Source organism: Agelaius phoeniceus, chromosome 2 (genome assembly GCF_051311805.1).
Source record: "Agelaius phoeniceus isolate bAgePho1 chromosome 2, bAgePho1.hap1, whole genome shotgun sequence".
Taxonomy (NCBI): Eukaryota; Metazoa; Chordata; class Aves; order Passeriformes; family Icteridae; genus Agelaius; species Agelaius phoeniceus.
Window position 1 is genome coordinate 40,501,514 of NC_135266.1, and position 19,626 is coordinate 40,521,139.

At 37.0% G+C, this 19,626-nt stretch overlaps 1 protein-coding gene across 18 annotated transcripts in view; it reads left to right on the forward strand.

The window, feature by feature from the left end:
- The window catches only part of DOCK9 (dedicator of cytokinesis 9), a 113,961-nt gene that overhangs the window by 18,802 nt on the left and 75,533 nt on the right, over nt 1-19,626 (forward strand). For 12 of the 18 annotated variants that reach the window (XM_077173541.1, XM_077173533.1, XM_077173539.1 and 9 more), the window contains exon 2: nt 18,711-18,827. In XM_077173541.1, the coding sequence (XP_077029656.1) occupies nt 18,711-18,827 (117 nt within the window). Of the gene's footprint in view, nt 1-11,131; nt 11,377-18,710; nt 18,828-19,626 lie in introns of those variants that run through there. The other 6 variants (XM_077173543.1, XM_077173534.1, XM_077173545.1 and 3 more) reach the window with 3 other exon arrangements.

Genomic DNA, 19,626 nt, shown 5'->3' on the forward strand with positions numbered 1-19,626 from the left:
CTGATGGTTATGTTGTTTGAAAAAACTAAGGAAGGCATTGTTGAGGAAACAGTAACCCAGCATTTAAGGTTTATTTTTTTCTTATGGATTTGAGTGTATTTTTTTTCTCTGAAATGGTTTAACTGTTCTATTTCTGTTTAGCTTCCTGAAAGGGATACAGGAGCATTCTAGAAGGAAAAAAAAATGGTTAAAGGTAGCAATAACTGTTTCCTGAACCTGCTTTGCTCTGAAAGGCTTTCTAGGTGTTTCCTGATGTAAAGAAACCAGGCTTTAAAGTGAGACTGTGGTCTTTGTACCCCTCAGGTTCGTGACGTGTTTCTGCGTCAGGTGTATTACATTTAGACTTCAGGGGGTGGAATTGCAAGAGCTAACTAGTGTGCATAACTTGCTTCACAATTGGGCTAGTGAGGGATTTTAATATTAATTCAATTCAAACCAATTTGAGTTTACTTGCTAATTGCTTTGTCACTGGCTTGGTAGTTGGGATGAGAGGGGCGTGGTGCACTGAAATAGCTGGACAGATTTTGAGCTTGTTATCTTGCTGGCATACCCATGCTGTGCAACTGCAGCTATGGAAAGTCTTTAGAAATTTCACAAAGCTTTTGTTGCTCTTTGTGCTGTTCCCTTAAATTTCAGTTCAGCTCTTTGCTGAACTGAAATTTAAGGGAAAAAACAGGTGTGTGGTTGCACATATGTGTGAATCTGCCTACATACACATATGTATGCACACATGTATATTTCTATTCATGGATACACACACAAGCTTCTAGGAAAGAACACAGAATAATCTGAGCTGTCTTCAGATGCTTTAAACAACTTATAGTATGTATATTACCCTTCATGATAACATTGCATTTGCTTAATATAGTTTGATATTACAAATAAAATGGCTTCCTCTGGGTATTAGAAGCCTTTTTACACTGTTAGCCATTTTTAAGTTAGCCTCATACAGAAAATTGTTAGAAATTTTTTAAATTCTGTGTAATGAGTACTTTCAATTACTTTGGTAACCCATTGAATTTAAGACCTAACACCCTTACTGGCCTGGAATTCTACATATAGTTAGGTGAGTGAATGAAGAAATACTTCTTTTTTTTAATGTAATATGACTTACTGTAACTTGGAGTATGCAGTGAAATGTTTTTGTATATATTTTTTCTTTGTTTCACATGGTACTGTTCCAGCAATTATTTTTCTTTAATTTTGTCCTACAGAATTGATACAAACTGGCAAGATGTGCTTAATCTGCCATTTGCAAATGAAGTTCTACATCTGTCTCTTGGGGGGGTTGAATTTTTTCCAACTCCAAAATATCTAGATGCTTTTAAATAATGACATTATTTTTTTTGAATTTTCCTTTATGGCTTCGGTAGCTTGGTTTAACTGGAAGTAGTGGATTAAGATAAGATATTTTCCGGGGAAAATACCTGAATGTTCGTATGGAGGAGTGTGCGGAATCAAGGAGTCAGAATGACTTCCTGCTCATTGTAATGGACCAGTGTAGTCCAGACAAACAAAAGTCAGGGTTTTACAAGAAAAAACCAGGAGTTTGTTTAAAGGTCATGCTCTTGATAATCAGAGCTGGCACTGGCTATTGCTTTCTTAGGTGCTGTCTGAGTCTGGGGAGCAATTGCTACAGATTTAGCCCTGAAGATTGGGAAGTGGGATTCTCTGAAGAATGGGGAGGAGAGGGAAGATACTGCAATCCTGGCAACAGTGACAAGTGATTTTATGGAACTTGTCGAAGTATATAAGACTTGTATCTCTTAAATTACTCAATTATCTCATTACATAATGTCTGTAGGCTTTGCTATGAAAGCTAGCTTGTCTAGCTCTTTCCCTTCCAAAGTGGTGGCTTTCAGGGTGACAAATTGTGTTACTTCTCCTCAAGAAGCTGTGCATGGAGGTGGAGGCTCCAGGAATCTCATCTCTGAAGAGAACCTGTATGGCCAAGACCAAGAGTGATACCAAAAGGAGTGTCACTTGCTTGTGTTGTTTTTTATTTTGGTGATTGTTGCAACAGATGCAAGTGGGTGTGTGGTTTCACCTCTTTGTCTGTGCTGTAACGTATCTGAGCTGCAATGTCTTAGCTTAGCCTGTTTGGCTGTACCTCCTATCACGTCTGTTTAGCCACTTTGGATCAAATATCTCCTGATACAGTGCTACTGTCAAAACACCAGTGAATTTCAGGGACTCCTTTCAGTTAACAACACATTGATCCTCTTATCAAATCGATGTTGAAAACCTGAACATTTCCAGTGAAAAGGAGACTCTCAGGAAGTAGCTCCACTTGAAGAAAAAAATCACCTCTTCTGAGAAGAAAGTAAGGAGGCAGAGGCAGTTGATTTAGCATATGTTTTTCTTATTTAGCCTTTAACCCAGATGTCAGGAGGTTAAATCTAAAGTCTTTTAAATCTAATTTAAGTTTTATCTTAAGAGGACCTGCTCTTTTGATTGCTTGAAGGAAAGATAAAATGAAGCCCATGTGAGAATGTGTTCTCAGGAGTACAGTTTATTTCTGTCCATCTCATGTCATTCAAACTTGCAATGAAAATGGTATAGCTTAGCTTCAGGCATATTTCTAACCTGTCACTTTGTATTGCTAGAACATGGGGTCTTGTAGGGTCTTTAGGTCCACATGTATAAGGATCTTTATTTTAATTAAAGATTATAAATTTAGTTTGAGATGCTGTTAAAAGTTGCACCAAAATTAATGAAATTATATTTTCCCCAAATGCCCATCTTGGGCATATTTATGTTTGGCAAGTGTTGAGAAAACATTTTAATGTGCTTAATTTTGTTGTAAGTTGAAGGATATAGAAGGATATAGTTTCAGAATACTAGCTTGAATGGTTATTTACTTTACTTAATTTTTCTCAATTTTCCTGTGATTAAAAAAAAATTAATCTGCGCAACAATATTACATGTTATTTCTTTTTATATTTTTGTTCAGGTTTTTTTTTTGTTTGTTTGGGTTTTTTTGTTTTGTTTTGTTTTTTTGTTGTTGTTGTTTTGTGGTTTTTTTTTGTTATCACTGTATAAGCAAACATTATCTCAGAGTCAAATGTCAGTGTACAAGTTACGTCCTAAACAGTTGTTTTGGGTGGTTGATAAAGGTGGAAAATGAGCAAGGAAAAATGATGTGGTAATAGCAGAACTAGCAAAATTTTAAAAGTTTGAGGCTTGCTAACAAGCCCCTTGAAGTATTTGGTGATGGAAGAAGCTGGGGGGAGTGGGCTACCAGCACCTATGGAAGAGCTAGAAAATTCTGCAGTGAGACAGACTGCGTTGAAGGACATTCACTTACTTTTTACATATTTGTCTGAAAATTGCAGAAAACAACTCCTTTTTTTCCCATGCTTGAAATGCTTTCTGCTCAGTTTGCTTTTAATGGCCTATCCAGCGCTGGCATTTCTCTCATTAAGCTTTAGAACCTTGTAGTTTGGTAAACCTACTTAAGTTACTGTGATGGCTGTGGCTTGTGCAAGATGGGGCCTGATAATTAAAGTAGTCTTTAAATTTGTTATGTCTGGTGTTGAAAATATCTGTTATTTAAATTGCTCTTACACAATTTCTGAAAAGAAATGCAGGGCATTTTGAAATAGTACGTGCACAGCTTTTAATAGGGTAGATTTAGGTGTTGGCTGGAAACAGAACCTGCTACATTTTAGTAGCTGCACTGTCTTAGTCTGTGTCACCAGTTGATTTGACAGCAGCATCATCATTAGGTGTTCCTGAGTTTTTTGGTGTCTGCTTTTCCTGTGCTGCTCATGAGTCATCTGGTTTATTAATAAACTGTAACATCTTTTAAGATACACCAAAGTCTGGGCATGTGGGAAGATTGACTAATGACAGCAGTGAGCTACATCATTCTGGAAATAACTCCACAGAAGTTGCAGATATTTTGATTTAAAAATAAACTATATATGTATAATTTTAAAAAAATATTCTTCTTAATTTAATGTGTTGTATTTTAAATAAACCTTAAAGACTTCATTTACTGAACAGCTTATATTAAGGTGTGTTCTTGCTGTCTGGATTTGCAAATTAATATCAACTTCTTTGTATGAGATAGAAAGATTTAGTAGAAATATATAAAAGGAAAGTTCTGAGGAAGTAATTGTGCTGAGTAAGTGGAAGTTGTTTTATTTTAATATGCTCGAACAGCTTATGCAGCAATTCTGTAATGGTGTGCAGACAATTTGTATGAGTTAGTCTGTTGTTACACTCTCATAACTTGCTTCAACTTGTAACTGTATTACCAGTGGCTTTTATTCATCAACAAGGAGAGCATTAGGCTTCATTAGGCCTCTTAATGAGGAAGAAATAGATATGTATGAGTACAGCATCTCACTGTGGCATGGGGTTTTTCATGGGTCACTTGAATTAGAGCACTTCTTTTATCTCCTTTCATCTTACTGCTCTGGCTGAATAAAAACCTGGCGGCTGATGTGCTGACTTGTAGTTTTGGCTAAATCTCCTGATGGCTTCTGTAGACTTCTTTTGTTTTGACCTTTCATTAGATTCCTTTGGGAAGAATGCTCAAATGTCCATCTCCTCATATCCCTCTGCGCTCTCAGCAGGGGAAATTGCAGCACATATTCACCAAGTGAGTAGTACCTACATCAAATACACATCTTTGAAAGATGCATGAGAGGACTATCAGAAACAGGCTGGCAAGCACTCAGTTCCCTGGCATGTGGAAGATAAGATTAAGCATTTTATCTTCAGGAAAAAAGGCTTCAGGCCTGAGGATAAAATCAGGATAGTTGGTCAAGTCTACATGCATAATCCATTGTTCATCCATGACAAAATGTGTTGGACTAGCACAGAAAGATATGTGCTACCCAACCCAAAAATATCGCCCCAATTTACATCCAGGTGGAAAACATGTTCCCTTTGAATGTAGCAGAAGGGTATCTTGTGCTGAAAGAAGTCAAATGTATGGAGCTAAAAAAATTCCAAAGAGCAACACAACGCATCAAACAAACAAAAAAACCCAGACAAAACCAACCAACCAACCAACAAAACCTCTAAACCACCCTAAAAAACCCATACAAAAAACTCCTGAAACCCCCCTGTAAAGTTTTATATGGATTTAAGAAATGAGAAGAAGACTTCTGTGGTGGAGAAACTGCACAGGTGGGGCTTTCAAGAGTAGAGTCTAGACTTCATGAGCAAATGGAAAGGAGTTCACATCTCTGCTCCTCTTTCTTGATTAATACTTCCATCCACTTGCTTTAGGAACACCCTGAATGCTCATTTGACTCATCTATAGATGTAGGTACCCTATTCTGTCATGAAATTAAATGCAACTAAAGTAAATCTTGGAATCATGGAATCCTTTGGTTTGGAAGGGACACCTTCCCCTAGCAGGTTGTTCGGAGCCCCAATCAACCTGCGCTTGAGCACCTCCAGGCACCTTCCCACACCTCCCCTTCCTCCCCCATCCTCAAGCTTGCTTGGCACAGAACTACTTCCATTTGAGAGACTGTTAGACTTGGGGGTTTGATCCACTTTTTGTGTGTATGTTCTGCCCTGTTAGTTTCTGATAGTCATAAGGTCCTGTCCAGTTAGGAAAAAAGTCATCGTTAGTTCAGTACTGTTCACATAGTCAGTCTGCTGATATATGTCCTGTCTGTGAGGACATATGTCAGAACCACAGTTAATTCAGAAGTGCAGTTTTAATCTCGACATCTCCTATTTGTTTAATTTGTTTTCTTTTATTTTTTCATCTGGGATCTTAAGGAAGTCTGGTTTTGCCCAAAAACATTCCTACTAAGATGATTTGAAATTAATTGCATCACAAGTTGATACATCAGAGATAATGGTATGCAGATATGTGACATGGACAAAAGTTAATCTGTATTTTTTTTATCTTTGCTGTGATTTTAAACTTGTTTTGGTTTTTATTTGTCATCGTGTAAGAGTTCCCCAACTAAGCTACTGTATAATGAGATATGCCATGTCTGTGTTGACAACTTTAGCCAAATTCATATTCTGTGGAATAAAGCTTTTAAAAACTGCATTGTGCAGAATCACTATGGGTCCAATAGAGGTGCTCACTGCAAGAATCCTTTAACTTTATACTGTTACTAAAAGAAAGGCTTTTTTAGTCCAGCTCCTTGAGTGGTAGTACAGACCTCTACATTGGTGTTACTTTTTTCATTGATGCAACCTACTCATGATTGAGATATCTTCTGTGTAGTATCTCAGCATTTCTGTCCTATCCAGGCTACTTAACTCTCTCCCTAAAAATAGTGTTTTGAGAGTAATTTTCCCTGCAATGCAAAATTTAAGATTGTATCATTCGTACTGATTTAGAGATACCTCTACAGAGTGGTTGTTGTTCTCCCTGTTGTGAAATAGGCTTATTTCTTGCTTTGCCAAAGAAAGTGAACATGAGAAGTTGCATAATGTGTAGCACACTCCTATCTGTGTCTTACACATTTTCTTTTCTCATCCCTGTTTCCAACTGAGAATGTTCTTATTGGTGGGACTGCAAATTACACATTTGCAGTATTTGCCATAGAAAGAGCCTTCCTGAGTTTTGTGTGACTTTTTCTGTTTCATCTGAGTGTAGCATGGATGGCAGGGAATTGCCAGGTAAATTGCATGCTGCATTCCATCTGCTATCAGCGTTTTTCCTGAACTTGTGAATATGTTCTTCCAGGGAAGCACTTATGTGTTGGTCACTTATGAAACTTGGCAGCGCTGAGATATGTATAGCTGCAACACTGAATCTTCCACTGACTTGTGAAATGTTAGCCTTGAATGCAGCTGCAGGGCAAGCTGCCAAGTGTGGGAGGGCAGTGCTGGAATATCTTGTACTAATACAGAGGAGAGCAAGAGGTACTGGCTTTTAATGGTCCTTGTCACACTGCTAAGGTGGGTCCATATTTTCAGATGAGCTATTGCCTTAGAAATCCAGCCCAAACCAAAACCCAACCAACCAAAGAAACCCAACCTCCAAAGCCTTAGCAAAACAAAGCATCAACCCCCCTCCAGTTACCTATCCTTCTAATGTTTGTATTATTTTTTAAGAGATGCTGTGAGTTGCCAGGGAATTTAGAGGCACAAAGTAGAGAGTATAGCCACAGAGCAGAGAAGAGGTGTAGGGTTTTAGCAAATAATATAAAATCCTTCTGTTTTTCCAGATACAGGACATGCAAACCTACAGTAATATTATTCCTCCTTCTCTTGTTCCAGCACCCTGCCCCCCCAACTGCTATAGGTTAGGGACAGCTCTTTCCCTATAACAGCCTAGAGAGGCATGTTTGGTGCCTGTAATTATAGCTAGTAGGTTTAGTAACCTTGATGCAGACTTTAAGTAGGACTTAAAGCAAAAGAAGGGCCGTCAAACCAAACTGCTTAGATTTTAGGCTGTTCCTACACGGAGGCTGGGTAGTCATCTTTTCTTCCATTAAAGTTCAAATAGGCTGCCTGTTCCCTTACCATCACTCACTTTTTATTATGTGATGTTGTGCATTAGCTAAGTAAGTTCTTGAACTGAAAAGTGATTTGAAGGAATCAAATCTTTTGTCTTTTGCACAGCAGATTGGCTGGATGAATCACTGGGGTATGCCAGAACTACTGAGAACTTTGTTACCTATGTAATTTTGTAATTAATTAGGCATTCCTTAGGACTGTATGATGGAAGAAAACAGACAAATATTTGGCTATTGGAAGCGGTGTGAAAACTACAGTTGCTAGAGTACCATGTGAAGTCCTTCAAGCCACAATGTTTGTAAAAAGATTAATTGCATGGTTTCCATAATAATGTGAGTTACTTTGCAGATAGGTCTCTAGCTAGTAATTTCCTGCAGTTTTGAGAGCCATGTTGGAAATGCAGTCAGTTTTTGCACAGTGACATTTTCTGTGTGTGCACTATATTCCTGGATTTTCTGTTGATCATTATTGAAGTAACTGACTGATGCAACAAACTGAGTATTTTTTTAATTACTTCTTTTAAAATTGCAGTTAAGGAGGTTAAAACTACAGGTCATGTAACAAGATGATAAAAGTTTCATCATGCCTTAAAGTTCTGGTTTTCATCTTTCACTTTTTGAATTTTACTGTATTATTGGTAAATTGTTTCAATATACTACTTTATTAAAGTAGCTTAAGTATTTTGACTGTGTGATGCCTGGATAAACAATATTTCTTGGGATTTTGTTTGTTTGGTTTGCTTTGATATTTTTGCTGTGGTTTTTTTTTTTTTTTTGTTTGTTTGGTTTTTCCCCCTAAGTGTTTTTAAATTAATGAAATTCTCGAGGTAATCACTAAGTCCTCAACAGAAAATAAATGTTGGAAGTACACATCAATTTGGCAGTTAAGGTCTATTTCATGCAGGATACAGTTCCAGAGGTACTGCCTCACACTTCCATTTTTGTTACATGAAAGATCCTCTTCTACTGGTGTATCTGTGAGTGAAATGCAATCTAGAAATTACATGAGTCATTCATAAGGAAAAATAGCTTCTATATCTTTAAACTGATATTATAAAAATGTTAGCCTGTTGGCTTTCTTCTTATCCCTCATCACATTTGGAGAAGAAGAGGAAGAAGAGCAGGGAAAGAAAATCACATTTATACTGAATTAAAGTAATCCAGATGCATTCAGGAGAAGTACCTGAGTAGGGCAAAATAATGTTGCCATTTAGAAGAAGAACGCATTGTTAAATTAAGCAGAAATACTACTTGCAATGTATATAATTTTAAAGCCTTTATTAGTATGAGTGTTCACAAATGCCTTTTGCATAATAAGGTTGTGCATTTCTGGTTGCAGTTAAGTATAATTGCAGACCATCTCAATGAAACAAATTCCTGTTTGGCAGCTGCATCCTCAAGTAATGGTGTAATTTAGTCTAAGCTGTTCTGTGCTTCCGTTCTCTGGAAACAAAGGGGGCTGGTGCAAAATAAAAAGTGTAACTAAATGTTCTTGAACTATTGTGTACCTTGCTTTACACAGGAAGATCTGTTTTGTAAATTTGACTAAACTGCTGGTTTCCTTCTTAACTCTTAATGAAGCTTCATAAAGTACTGTTTTCTGGAGTTTGGTTTCTCAGTATGAGAGAGGCAGCTTAAAAAGTACATGAATTGAACTTGTATTTCCTAGAGAAAAAGTCAGAAACATAATCAATCATTATTGTCTGGGCAATAAATAAATGTTATTTTTTCTTTCTGTCCACTCTTTAGAAATGTAGTTGCATTGTGGACACAATTTCAGACTTGTTCAGACTCAATTTCATGAATGCATGTTACACAAGTGTGAGAGTGGAGAGAAGAGGAAGGGAGATCAACATCTTATGTTAGGTCTGAAGAATGAGAAACCTGTGCCTCAAGTTGTGCTGTTTAAAGAATACTAGCACTAAAGTAGGATAGTTGAGCTTCTCCACAACTTCATCTGCTTTCTGCAGTTTAAGGTGACTTTCTCTTCTACTAGAGAATAGATAAAAATTCATGCCAAGTTAAATTTAGGATGTGAGTTATATTGAACTGAGATAACTAACTGTCCCAAGAGAACTGAGAACTGAATGAAGGTGGTGGCTTAGTTTCCACAGCTGTCTGGTTCCTTAGTAGACAGAGTCTAAAATAAGGATGTGTTTCTCTGGGGAGTTGAATTTTCTCTTAGATGTATTTTTGCTTGGTAAATACAGCTACTGAGCTGTATTTGTGAACTTGGAAGTTGCAACTCATTAGTGTTGAAAAGAAACAAAGAGAAAACCAAAATATTCCTCTCAAAACCTGGAGAAAACTGCTCATCACCATTCACTTTTTTTTCCCCAGGAGAATTTAGCTAAAACTACTGTGTGGGGAAGTTGGAGTAATCAAACCTTAAAAATTTCCAAAAATGTCAGCTAGGTTGCTTACAAAATTCCTTTGCAATTGCACAGAAATTAATCCAATAAAAATGCTGCTTCTTATTTTGCCACTGTATGTGTGTGCTGAACAGTGGCTGTAAGTAGTGCTATGGTAAGAGAGTAGGTTGGGTTAAAAAAGCAAAGTTGAAGCATGACTTGTCACCTGCCCGGGGAGGTGGTGGAATCACCATCCCTGGATGTGTTCAAAAATAGACTGGGTGTAGCACTCGGTGCCATGGTTTAGTTGAGGTATTGGAGTTTGGATTGGACTGGATGATCTTGAAGGTCTCTTCCAACCTTGTGATTCTGTGAATTCTGTGATTGAGTTTATGTTGTAATTAAAGACTGAAAGGAAGAGAGCGACCACTGAGCACTGCTGTAGCCTGGATATCCTGAGGCCAGGAGACATTTCTGCAAGCTGTTCACAAGACAAGGCTGACACCCTGCAGGGTTTTGTGCCGGCCAAAGGCAGCGAGCAATGGCTCGCTCTTCTTCATGGCTGCAGAAGTGTCTTCTTCCCAGTTGTCTTCTCTCAAAATGTTTGAAGATTTTGTTGCATTGTCTTCTCTGTGTTTTTGGATGTTGATCAGTCATGGACACCTACAATGTTGAAGGGTTGTGAGGAATGAGGAATGAGCACAAATAATGTGCAATACAGGAGTGAGCTGACTGGCTGAAGAGAGGAAAGAGGCAGAGGGATACTGGTAGTTGAAGAGTTAAGTTTTTTGAATTTTATTGTGAGTTAGTATCTTTGTAGAGTATGTAAGATTTTTACTGTGAAGGCAATTTGGTGTTAAGTGAAACTTTTAATACAGATTTGGCACTAAGATAAAAAAGGTCATGCCCACTCTACCCCCAAAAAAAGAGTAGTGTATCTGTTCAGGGAGAATGTCCTTGGTTAGTGGCGGATTGTTGATAGCACCTGAGTAAGTGACATTATTGTAAAAAATTTTAAAAAGCACAATACTTAGGGTTTTATGCTTCTAAAAAGACACAGTTGTCAATAAGTCACTAATTCTTATACTGAAAATATTTTTGAATTAGTGAAGGCTTGATTTTATACATGCTGTAAAAGACTCAGCCTGTTTTATGTAGTAATTTTAGATATGCACATTCTCTTTTGTGTTTGGCTCATAACCTTAAGGCGTTAAAATGGATCCACCTTTTTTTTTTTTTCCTTCCCCAGAGGAGTACAGCATGTTTAGGGGCTGGCCTTTGTCTGTCATGCATTCCCACCATAACAGATTTAGCAAACTGCAGCTGAGAAGTTAGACTAGTTTGTGCTTTGTTCTGCTTGTGCCAGGGAAAAAGCTTTTGTTTTCACTGAATCAATGGCATGTGGATTACTTTGATGCCAAAAAACATACAGTTTTGCTGCTGTTTGTATTTTCAATGAAAGAATGCAGGCAAGAACAAACAGAAACCCTAAGAAAGAGCTTTCTGTAGAATCTCCACAGAAAGGCAAGGATGCAGGTCCTTGTGAAGTGCAAGCGGAGAGTCCTGTGCTTGTGCTGGTAAGAATTATTTAAACAAGCTGTCTCTTCCCTTTAATAATTCCTGTCCTTTCTGTCAATGAAAAACTTCTAAATCTGATGCAGATGAGAAGTTCCAGCATTCTTACTTGTGAATAATTTGCATTTAGGATTTAGGTTTGATTCTCTGTGGGTTGTCTGCCTTTTAAATTGATTTTTACTGTTCTAGTTTATCAGATCTTTGGTTCTCTTTGAGTGTGACTTTGGAATTTGGCTTTCAGACTAGCTGCTTTTCAGTCTCTTCTGTCTAGCATATTATACAGCTCTTTGAACCTAGCATGAAAACTACATATGCTTTAATACTCTTTCTAGCACTTCTGTTTTTTAATTGCCCAGCATATCTTCCAATTAATGTATCTTTGAACTTCCTGAAGTGTGTGTGTAACAGTTAAATTTTACTTAAATGATCAAAGAACTATCTAAATAATTAATGACTACTTCTGTTAAAGTATCTATCTATCTGTTAAAGGACTTATTTTTCAATTCTTTCAATGCAAATTATTTAGGAATTTAAAGTTCTAAAATAACTTCCAGTGAAGGAAAAGGAAAATTTTCTGTCTGTGGGGGAAATAATCAAATAAGAACTATTTTGTCTGAAACACTGCTAGACACTTAGTTCTGTTGGGGCTTTAATAGTACAGCAAGAGAACATAGTAAGTGAGCTGCAATGAATCCACCAACTCTGTTCAAAGGAGAGTTGGTAAACTAGTACTTGTATATCAGTAGAAATTACTTTGATAGTTCTTACTAAAATTTCAACTTCATTTAGTATTATTACATGCTGAATTGCTGCTGCTGATGGTCCTCTCTTTATTTGTCTGCCTGTAGTTGAAGTTAGTGGGGTGATCCTCAAATTATAGTGTCTCCCCTCCCTCTTATTTGAGCTTCACACTATGTATTTAAGAATTGAACTAAAACATTTTGGCCATTTGTATTTAATAATACTCATCTGAAACTTTTTGGGAATTGTTACTGTATATAACTGAAAGCTTACATGTGTGCTAGTAAGACAAACTTTCTTTCCCTTGTCACTGTTTTTTTTTTGGTTTTGTTCTATTCAGAGAGTTGTTAGTAGACTGTGGGATTTTTTTGGATGGGTGTGTTCTAATTTCTGGTCCAGATTTTCATCAGTACAATATGAGCTAATCTTCTGTGTTCTTTCCTGCCTTTGGAATGTTTAACTTTATTTAGAATTGTTTTTATTCCCCCATGAATACTCAGAGAGGATATTAGTGTTTCTGAAGATACTTGAAGTACTGAAGCCAATCAGCAAGGCACATATACTTATTTAAGAAGGAAAAAAAAGTATAACACAATACTGTGTTTACTTATCACCATTTATTAAGTACTTCTTTATAATTTTGCAAATACTACTTAATTTAATGCTCATGGAATAATACATCTCCAGTGTTTGCTCTCATTTTTTCATTTTTGGGTGAAGTGCATGCATTCAACACAAAGGTCAGTATTTAAAGGGAAGAACATTTAGGTTTTGCATAGGTCACATTAAAAATGTCTTCACTATCATTTCAGTTACTATTTTGTCCTTAAACTGTTTACATATATATACACACAAGTGTATATATAACATAATTATAGATCCCTTTTGTCTAGTTATTGGGCAAAGCTAGATGAAGTGGTGCAAGTAACCTGCAGCAAGTGTGCTGCCAGGCATAAAGCAAAAAGTAAGGTGTGATGTTTCATTTGACATTGACATTTGGGTCCATTTTTATTTCATTGTGCTGTGATGTTGCAGTAAATTCTTACTGGCACAGTGAAGGTAGGTACCCTGTCGTTGGTGCAGGGTGCAGTGAGGTAGTAACCAAGACTGACAAAGTTGCTAGTTGCTGTAACAAATTCTGAACAGCAGAACTTCTTATTTCCTGGGTTAAAAACCTGGGAATTACATTAGATAGCAATCCTCAAAAGCATATGGAACAGTAGGCTTCTGGTTTACTCTAGTAATACTTCTCATTTACTATTGTCTAAAATATCTTTTCAAGTGTGGATGTATTCCTTTTGTGCAAATATGATGTGATTTGCCTAGCACACAATTCAAGCATTCTTTAAAAAGATGAGATAGAATCGGCTGTCGGAAGCAACAGGTTTTTTGTCAATTTATGTCATATTCATTTAATTTTTTTAAAATGTAGTTCACTGAGAGTCTGTTGGAGTATTGAGGGAGCTAGGTATTTATAACTGGAAGACTCCCATGTGTTATTGAAACAATGTTATTTGATTGAGTGCTGTGCCAGAATTAACTTTTCCTGATTAGGTGGGTGGGTTCACAGAAAGAGTCATCTGCTGCTTTCAGTGCCAGCATGTCAGTATGTGTGTGCTCCTTTGTGTCCCTGTGATTTGAATTACATTGTGTCATAACTTTGCCCTTGAGGTTAACAAGCAAGAAGAGCCCATGGAAAAAAGCATTTAGATTTTCCAGGTGGTGCCTCAAAACACTGCTTGGGATGAGCTGCTGTTGTGCTAGCTGTTGTAAAAGTCACAATGAATATTCCTGCTGTCCAGTTGCATTTTGATAGTCACAAGTAGTAAGTGCTTATCAAAACAGATTATGTTTCTGGGAAGTTGGATCTTTTGGAGATCATCTTTCTGCTTGGACACTTGCTGGCAGTATAAAATGTAATAGTTAAAAGTAAGCTCTAGGATACAAATAATTTCTTGACTTATTTTTAAAACCTCAGCCTGGGCAATTTATTTTCTGTTTATTATGGGGCAGTAAGATACATGGAGCTGCTACCCATGTTTAGTATTAAATAATCTTGCTCTATGTCCACAGTGGCTTTCCTCAGGCCACTATTAAGAAATACATAACACCTATTCATCTATTTATAGGCTGCTTCCTGCTAGTGCTTGTAGCTCCATTTTACTCCTTATGGGAACTTGTTAATTTGCAGGTGTATAAGCCAAACATGTTTTTATAAGGCAAATGATGTTTTGTAGCAGGAGGCTAACAATATTCAGTGTGCTTAGCCTTACCATCTTTTGTTTTCTGAGAAGAGAATTGGACAATAACAATTGTTTCAATTTAAGCATGCAAGAAAAACATGTCCTGTGGGGTTTTTTTCTGTAATGTGTAGTGTAGGTAATCACTGAACTCTTAGCTTAAAATTTATTTTATCTCATGAATTTTGACACTTGCTTGTCCAAATATATACACTGTATTCTGACAGATTAAAATGTTTGCTGGGTGGGTGTCATGACTGCTGCTTTGAAATATTTCCTATTTCTGATAAGTTTCCATGCTTATAATACTCAGACAAAACCCAAAGTGGTATGGCAGAAAATTTGCTCTTTTATCTTTCAGAAATAGAGCATTGGCTGGCTCGAGACCAGCCATGAACGCCTATGCTCTTAGCATTTTCCTAGATTACAGAAATAAAAATGTTGTTGGCTGTAGATTAGTAGGAAAAGTTAAGCCTTATTGAAAAGACTGACTTTTACTGCCTATAAACTTGATGTTGCAGTTTGAACTGGGCTGAGTTTTATCTGTGTCTGCTGGTCCATAAATCATATTTAACAATTGTGTAACTACCCATCATATTTTCTTTTATATTACATGAAGAAATAGACCAGATTTTTTTTTTAAAGTGTAGAAGAGCCTGAGAGAGAATCTGCTTCCTTGTGCTGTTTTATGTCTGGCTAAATGCCAGTATCAGTGTGTTGTTTATTGTTTTCTTTTTTCATATCTGGTTCAAACTGATAAAACATTCTCTTCCTTTGAATCTGACAAATGACTAAGAAAGAAATGAGTAGCATTTAGGAGAAGCTCAAGGAAGAAAATTCTTCATTAATTTTTACATAAATGATATTTCTGTAAATCAGGTACCTCACTGATTAAGTAGGAGAAGTCTGTATTTAAGACCTCAGCTTCAGTGAGCTTTAGATTCTTTAAAAGGTTCTCATGAGGCAGGATTTTTCCTTTTAATCTTGTATTTACAGCATGCAAACAAAATGTAAGCAAAGCTTATATTCTTTTAAGATTCCTTTTCATGAATTTTATAATTGTGGTAAGCCAGTTTTGTGACTACAGGGCAAAGAGAGGCGTTTGCAATTAATTGGATGATTTTTAAAGCTGCATTTTTGGGTTTTGAATTAGCTGTGCTAGACAAGTGTGTGTGTGTGTGTTTGCATGCCCATGAAATAATTTTAGTTGCATTTTCTTTAAAAGCAATCCCTTTCCTCTGGTTTTGCTGTTAAAATGAGAGAAGCCAGAGCTAGCTTTCTTCCAATCTTCACCTCTCACCTTCCCAAGAGAATTAACAGGATGGACATAGTTCTTCAGTACCTGGGAGAAGTGGATGAGAGTGCTGATCATGTGCAGCACCATGTAAAAGCCATTATATATTTGAGATGACAGCTTTCCCTTGCTACCAGGCTGTGGAATTGGGGCTGCCATCTATCCACTTGCTAGTTCAAATAGTAGCTGTTCTGCTTTGTGAGCTTTCTGACACTGTTGACCAAGCACGTGTTTATTCTTTCCTTTGAAAAGCTCCCCAAACTTCTCCAAGTGGTCACACAGCGTCTGAGCAGCATTTCAGACAATCTGACTGGAAGGGCCCTGGTTGGAAGGAATTCTCTCAAACCAGATCACCTCCTAATCTCTCACAAAAGCTCTGCCTCAGTTGCTTGCTGGTCTTTGTGTGAGAAGGCCACTTTTCAGAAACATGCCATGAGAGAGGGGAAGGGTCCTTCTGGTGTCAGCCCTGCTTTTGATTGCTTTAAGGAATTGTGAAGCCAGACCTTCTCAGCTAACTGCAGAGACTGTCCACACAAATCAAATGGTCTCTCTCTGCACAGTTTAATTTGCATTATTTATTTTTGTTTCTCCTAAAGGTCAGTCATACTGTACCACTCTCAAACCAACCTGTCACCACAGCATGTTGTGTGTAATTTCTCATGAGAAACTCTTGAGAAGGAGTGGTCACATGAGAAAGGCAAACTTGACCAAAAGGAGTGACTGGGCCATGTTACTCTAGTAGTCTCTAAACCTTTCTTTAATGTAAGAAAGAGTGTATTGCATAAGAGCTCAAGCTCAGTGGTTGGCAGGTGGGCATCTTGCTTGCCTGGATAGGTAGAGAGAGACCTGTCACTGAAAGTGAGAGAAAGGTGAGCAAAGGGTGTTTTGTTTTCTGGCTGATGATGTGTTGCCTTGTACTTCACTTATAGACCAGTAAAGTTTGAAATGCTCTTTGTATTCTGTTATCTCTCTCTCTGTGCTTAAGGAAGAAAATTTGTAAAGGACAGTTATTGCCTTAGTGAATGAGTTGGAAGAGGTGAAGTTACTGTAGCTTATTTGGAATCAGAGCTGGTTATGACAATCTGTTGGAGTGGGGCTGCTCAATCTGAAATTTTGTGAAGGGGTAATTTTACAGTGTGTAGGAAATGTTTCAAATAGTTGGGTGGACAAGGTGTTAAGGAAGTGTGGAGCACATAATTTCATTAGCTTGGGATTCACTGCAGCAGTCTGAGCACTCAAATGCAAACTTGCAACCAAAATATTTTGTGTAAATTAGTACATTAGAGGAAACATAATCTTTTCTTAGGTTGTATGTGCCTTTTCTGAGCTAATTGTCCAACCATTTAAGCTGCAGAAGAGTGCATGACATAAACTTAAGCCTTTTCTGATGGACACTGCCATTAGTTCTTGGCTTTGTGATAACTCATGTTCATGAATGACAGGAGAAGATGAGGCAGTAGCTGGGCTTCAGGTGAGAAGCTCTCCAAATGTGTCAGAGTACACTATGGAGTGAACTGAACAGCCCTTCTCCATCTCATCTGAGCAGAAAGATGTCAAACACAGCATAATAATCATGGCTTTAGAAGTATTGGTCTGTGCTGAGTGTGTTGTCATATAGCTAATGAACTTCTTGTAAATGCTTCCTGTGTGGTTGTAAGTGGTAGCTGTTTTTCTTAACAAAGCCACATTTTGATCATAATTTTGGGTAGATTTTTCCAGACTTTGCTTTTTTTTGCCTCTTCAGCTGTTAAGTTTTGTTATGTTTCCATATTTTTCTTGCCAATAAAACTACTGTGTGGTACATATGAGGGAATCTCAAATAGCTTTTAAATAGCCTGTGAACTAACCCTGAAAATTTTGGTGACTTTCTCTGACCAAAGCTTTCCTAATTCCTTGACAAACAAATTTATTTGATTCACTTTTGGATGAAGAAAACACCTGTAGGGTTTCTCAGGAAGATTATTAATATACTAGTGATATAGTGATATATATATATATATATATATATATATATATATATATAGTGATACTAGCAGTTACTGATAGAGATATTTGTTCCGTGTAGGACAATTAGAATTTGGGAGGTTATTATCATGAGTAATATAAAACAATATATAAAGTTTATCTTGTTATTTTACCTGTAATGATGGCAGAAGTTGGTCTGGCTACTACAATTATCTTTAGTTATCAGTGGTACTATAAATTAGTACCACTGATCTTGAGAAAGTATAATTTGTAAAGTCTCTTGTAATTGTTACTTGTAAAAAAAATGTAATTTTATGTCTGTTACTGTGATGCTGAATTTCAGTTGCAGAAAGTTCAAGCTGGATTGTAACCCCATTTTTGCATTAGTTTGCACACTCCAAGGCAGAGCTGCCTTGTTCAGAGCTCTGTCTGAACCTGCTTTGCTATCTGACCACTTAACAGAATGCTTGGCAGGGTGAAGGTTTTTCTCTGTCTGATTGTGCAGGGGCAGCTGTAATGTCTCATTTGTGGAAAGGGGTTTTAATGTGGAATCAATGCACAGTTACTGAGGAAAGCTACATGTGCAATTAGGAGGGAAGTAGATGGCCTATGGGAATTTTGCAAAAAAAAAATAGAAAGAAGGAGGAATGTCAATTAGCTTGCCCTTGCTGCAGGTTACTGCTGAATTAAAACACAGCTCAGTCTTTGAGCTAAGGTTGTTTTCATTCCTCTTAAACCCAAATCAGAGCTTTCTGGGCTATATCAAGCAAAGGCAGCCATCAACATAAGAGACTAGTCATTTTTTTATAATTTTTTTTGCAGTGAGAATACATATGTGATTATGTTAATAAGCTCTGGCTTACTGGATTTTGTGAAAAAGTTCTGAGGCAATCAGCATGCTTGTCTCTAATTGTCACTTGCACTTCCCCATATGGTGTAACATGACAAAGTCTGCATTTTGAATACTGTATGTTTTTGATGTAGATGCAATATAATCCTGCCAATCTTTTAAAGAGTAACTTCTAGAATAAGTCAATAATTGTAATTTTCCCTCAATATACCTGAATTTATTTTGATTTTTTCTTTTTTCCTGTAGGCAAAGCCAAAACTTATAGAACCGATAGACTATGAAAATGTCATTGTTCAGAGGAAAACACAGATTTTGAATGATCCTCTACGTGAGATGCTACTGTTCCCTTATGATGACTTCCAGGTAATTTAATCCACCCTGGTTTTGTTGTGGGGTTTTTTGTTTGCTTGGGGTTGGTTTCTTTTTTTACCACAGGTTTTTAGTAGTAGGAGCCATGAGGTGATAACTTCCTATTTCTTAACTCTCTTTAGCTTCAAAAATCCCCACAAAATCTTTGCTGTGAGTCCCATTACCCTGCTTGATTAACTCTTTTGGGTACAGAAGAAATAGCACAATTTCCTCATCAGACCATATTAGAAGATCTACTTCTGCAACTCAACACTTTTACTGCCTTTTGAAGTAAATGATCAGTCACTTGTAGGTATTCCCCCTCCCTCTCCAATGTAGGAAATATGTGATGACTGTTTGAAAAAACATCAGCTTTCTTTAATTCTTAAACTGATTTTTTCCCCCCATTCTTAATAGTGAAAGACATGAACCTCTTCAAATGCAGTCTGCTACTCTTAGCTGCATCATCCCAGCCAAAACTGTGTTCTAGCAAAATACCCCTTACATAAGAGAGTTTCTGACTTGATTAAGCCAGACTGAACCAAACTTTGTGATAATCTTGTTATATTTTTTTTAATGACGATGTTTATAGAAATAAATAGTTTATTTCAGTACACTTCTTAAAAAATCTTCTTGTAGATCTTGTTAGGATAACTACCAAGCATCTTAGACACTGGGGTTGGAGTAAATAGTGAGGAAAGTCTCTTGTCTACATGCCTATACCTGTAATCAAAATGTCTATTTGAAAAGTATACAGACATCTGAACAATCTGTAAATTAATTTTATTCAACCAAGCAGTTGAAGCTAAGTTTG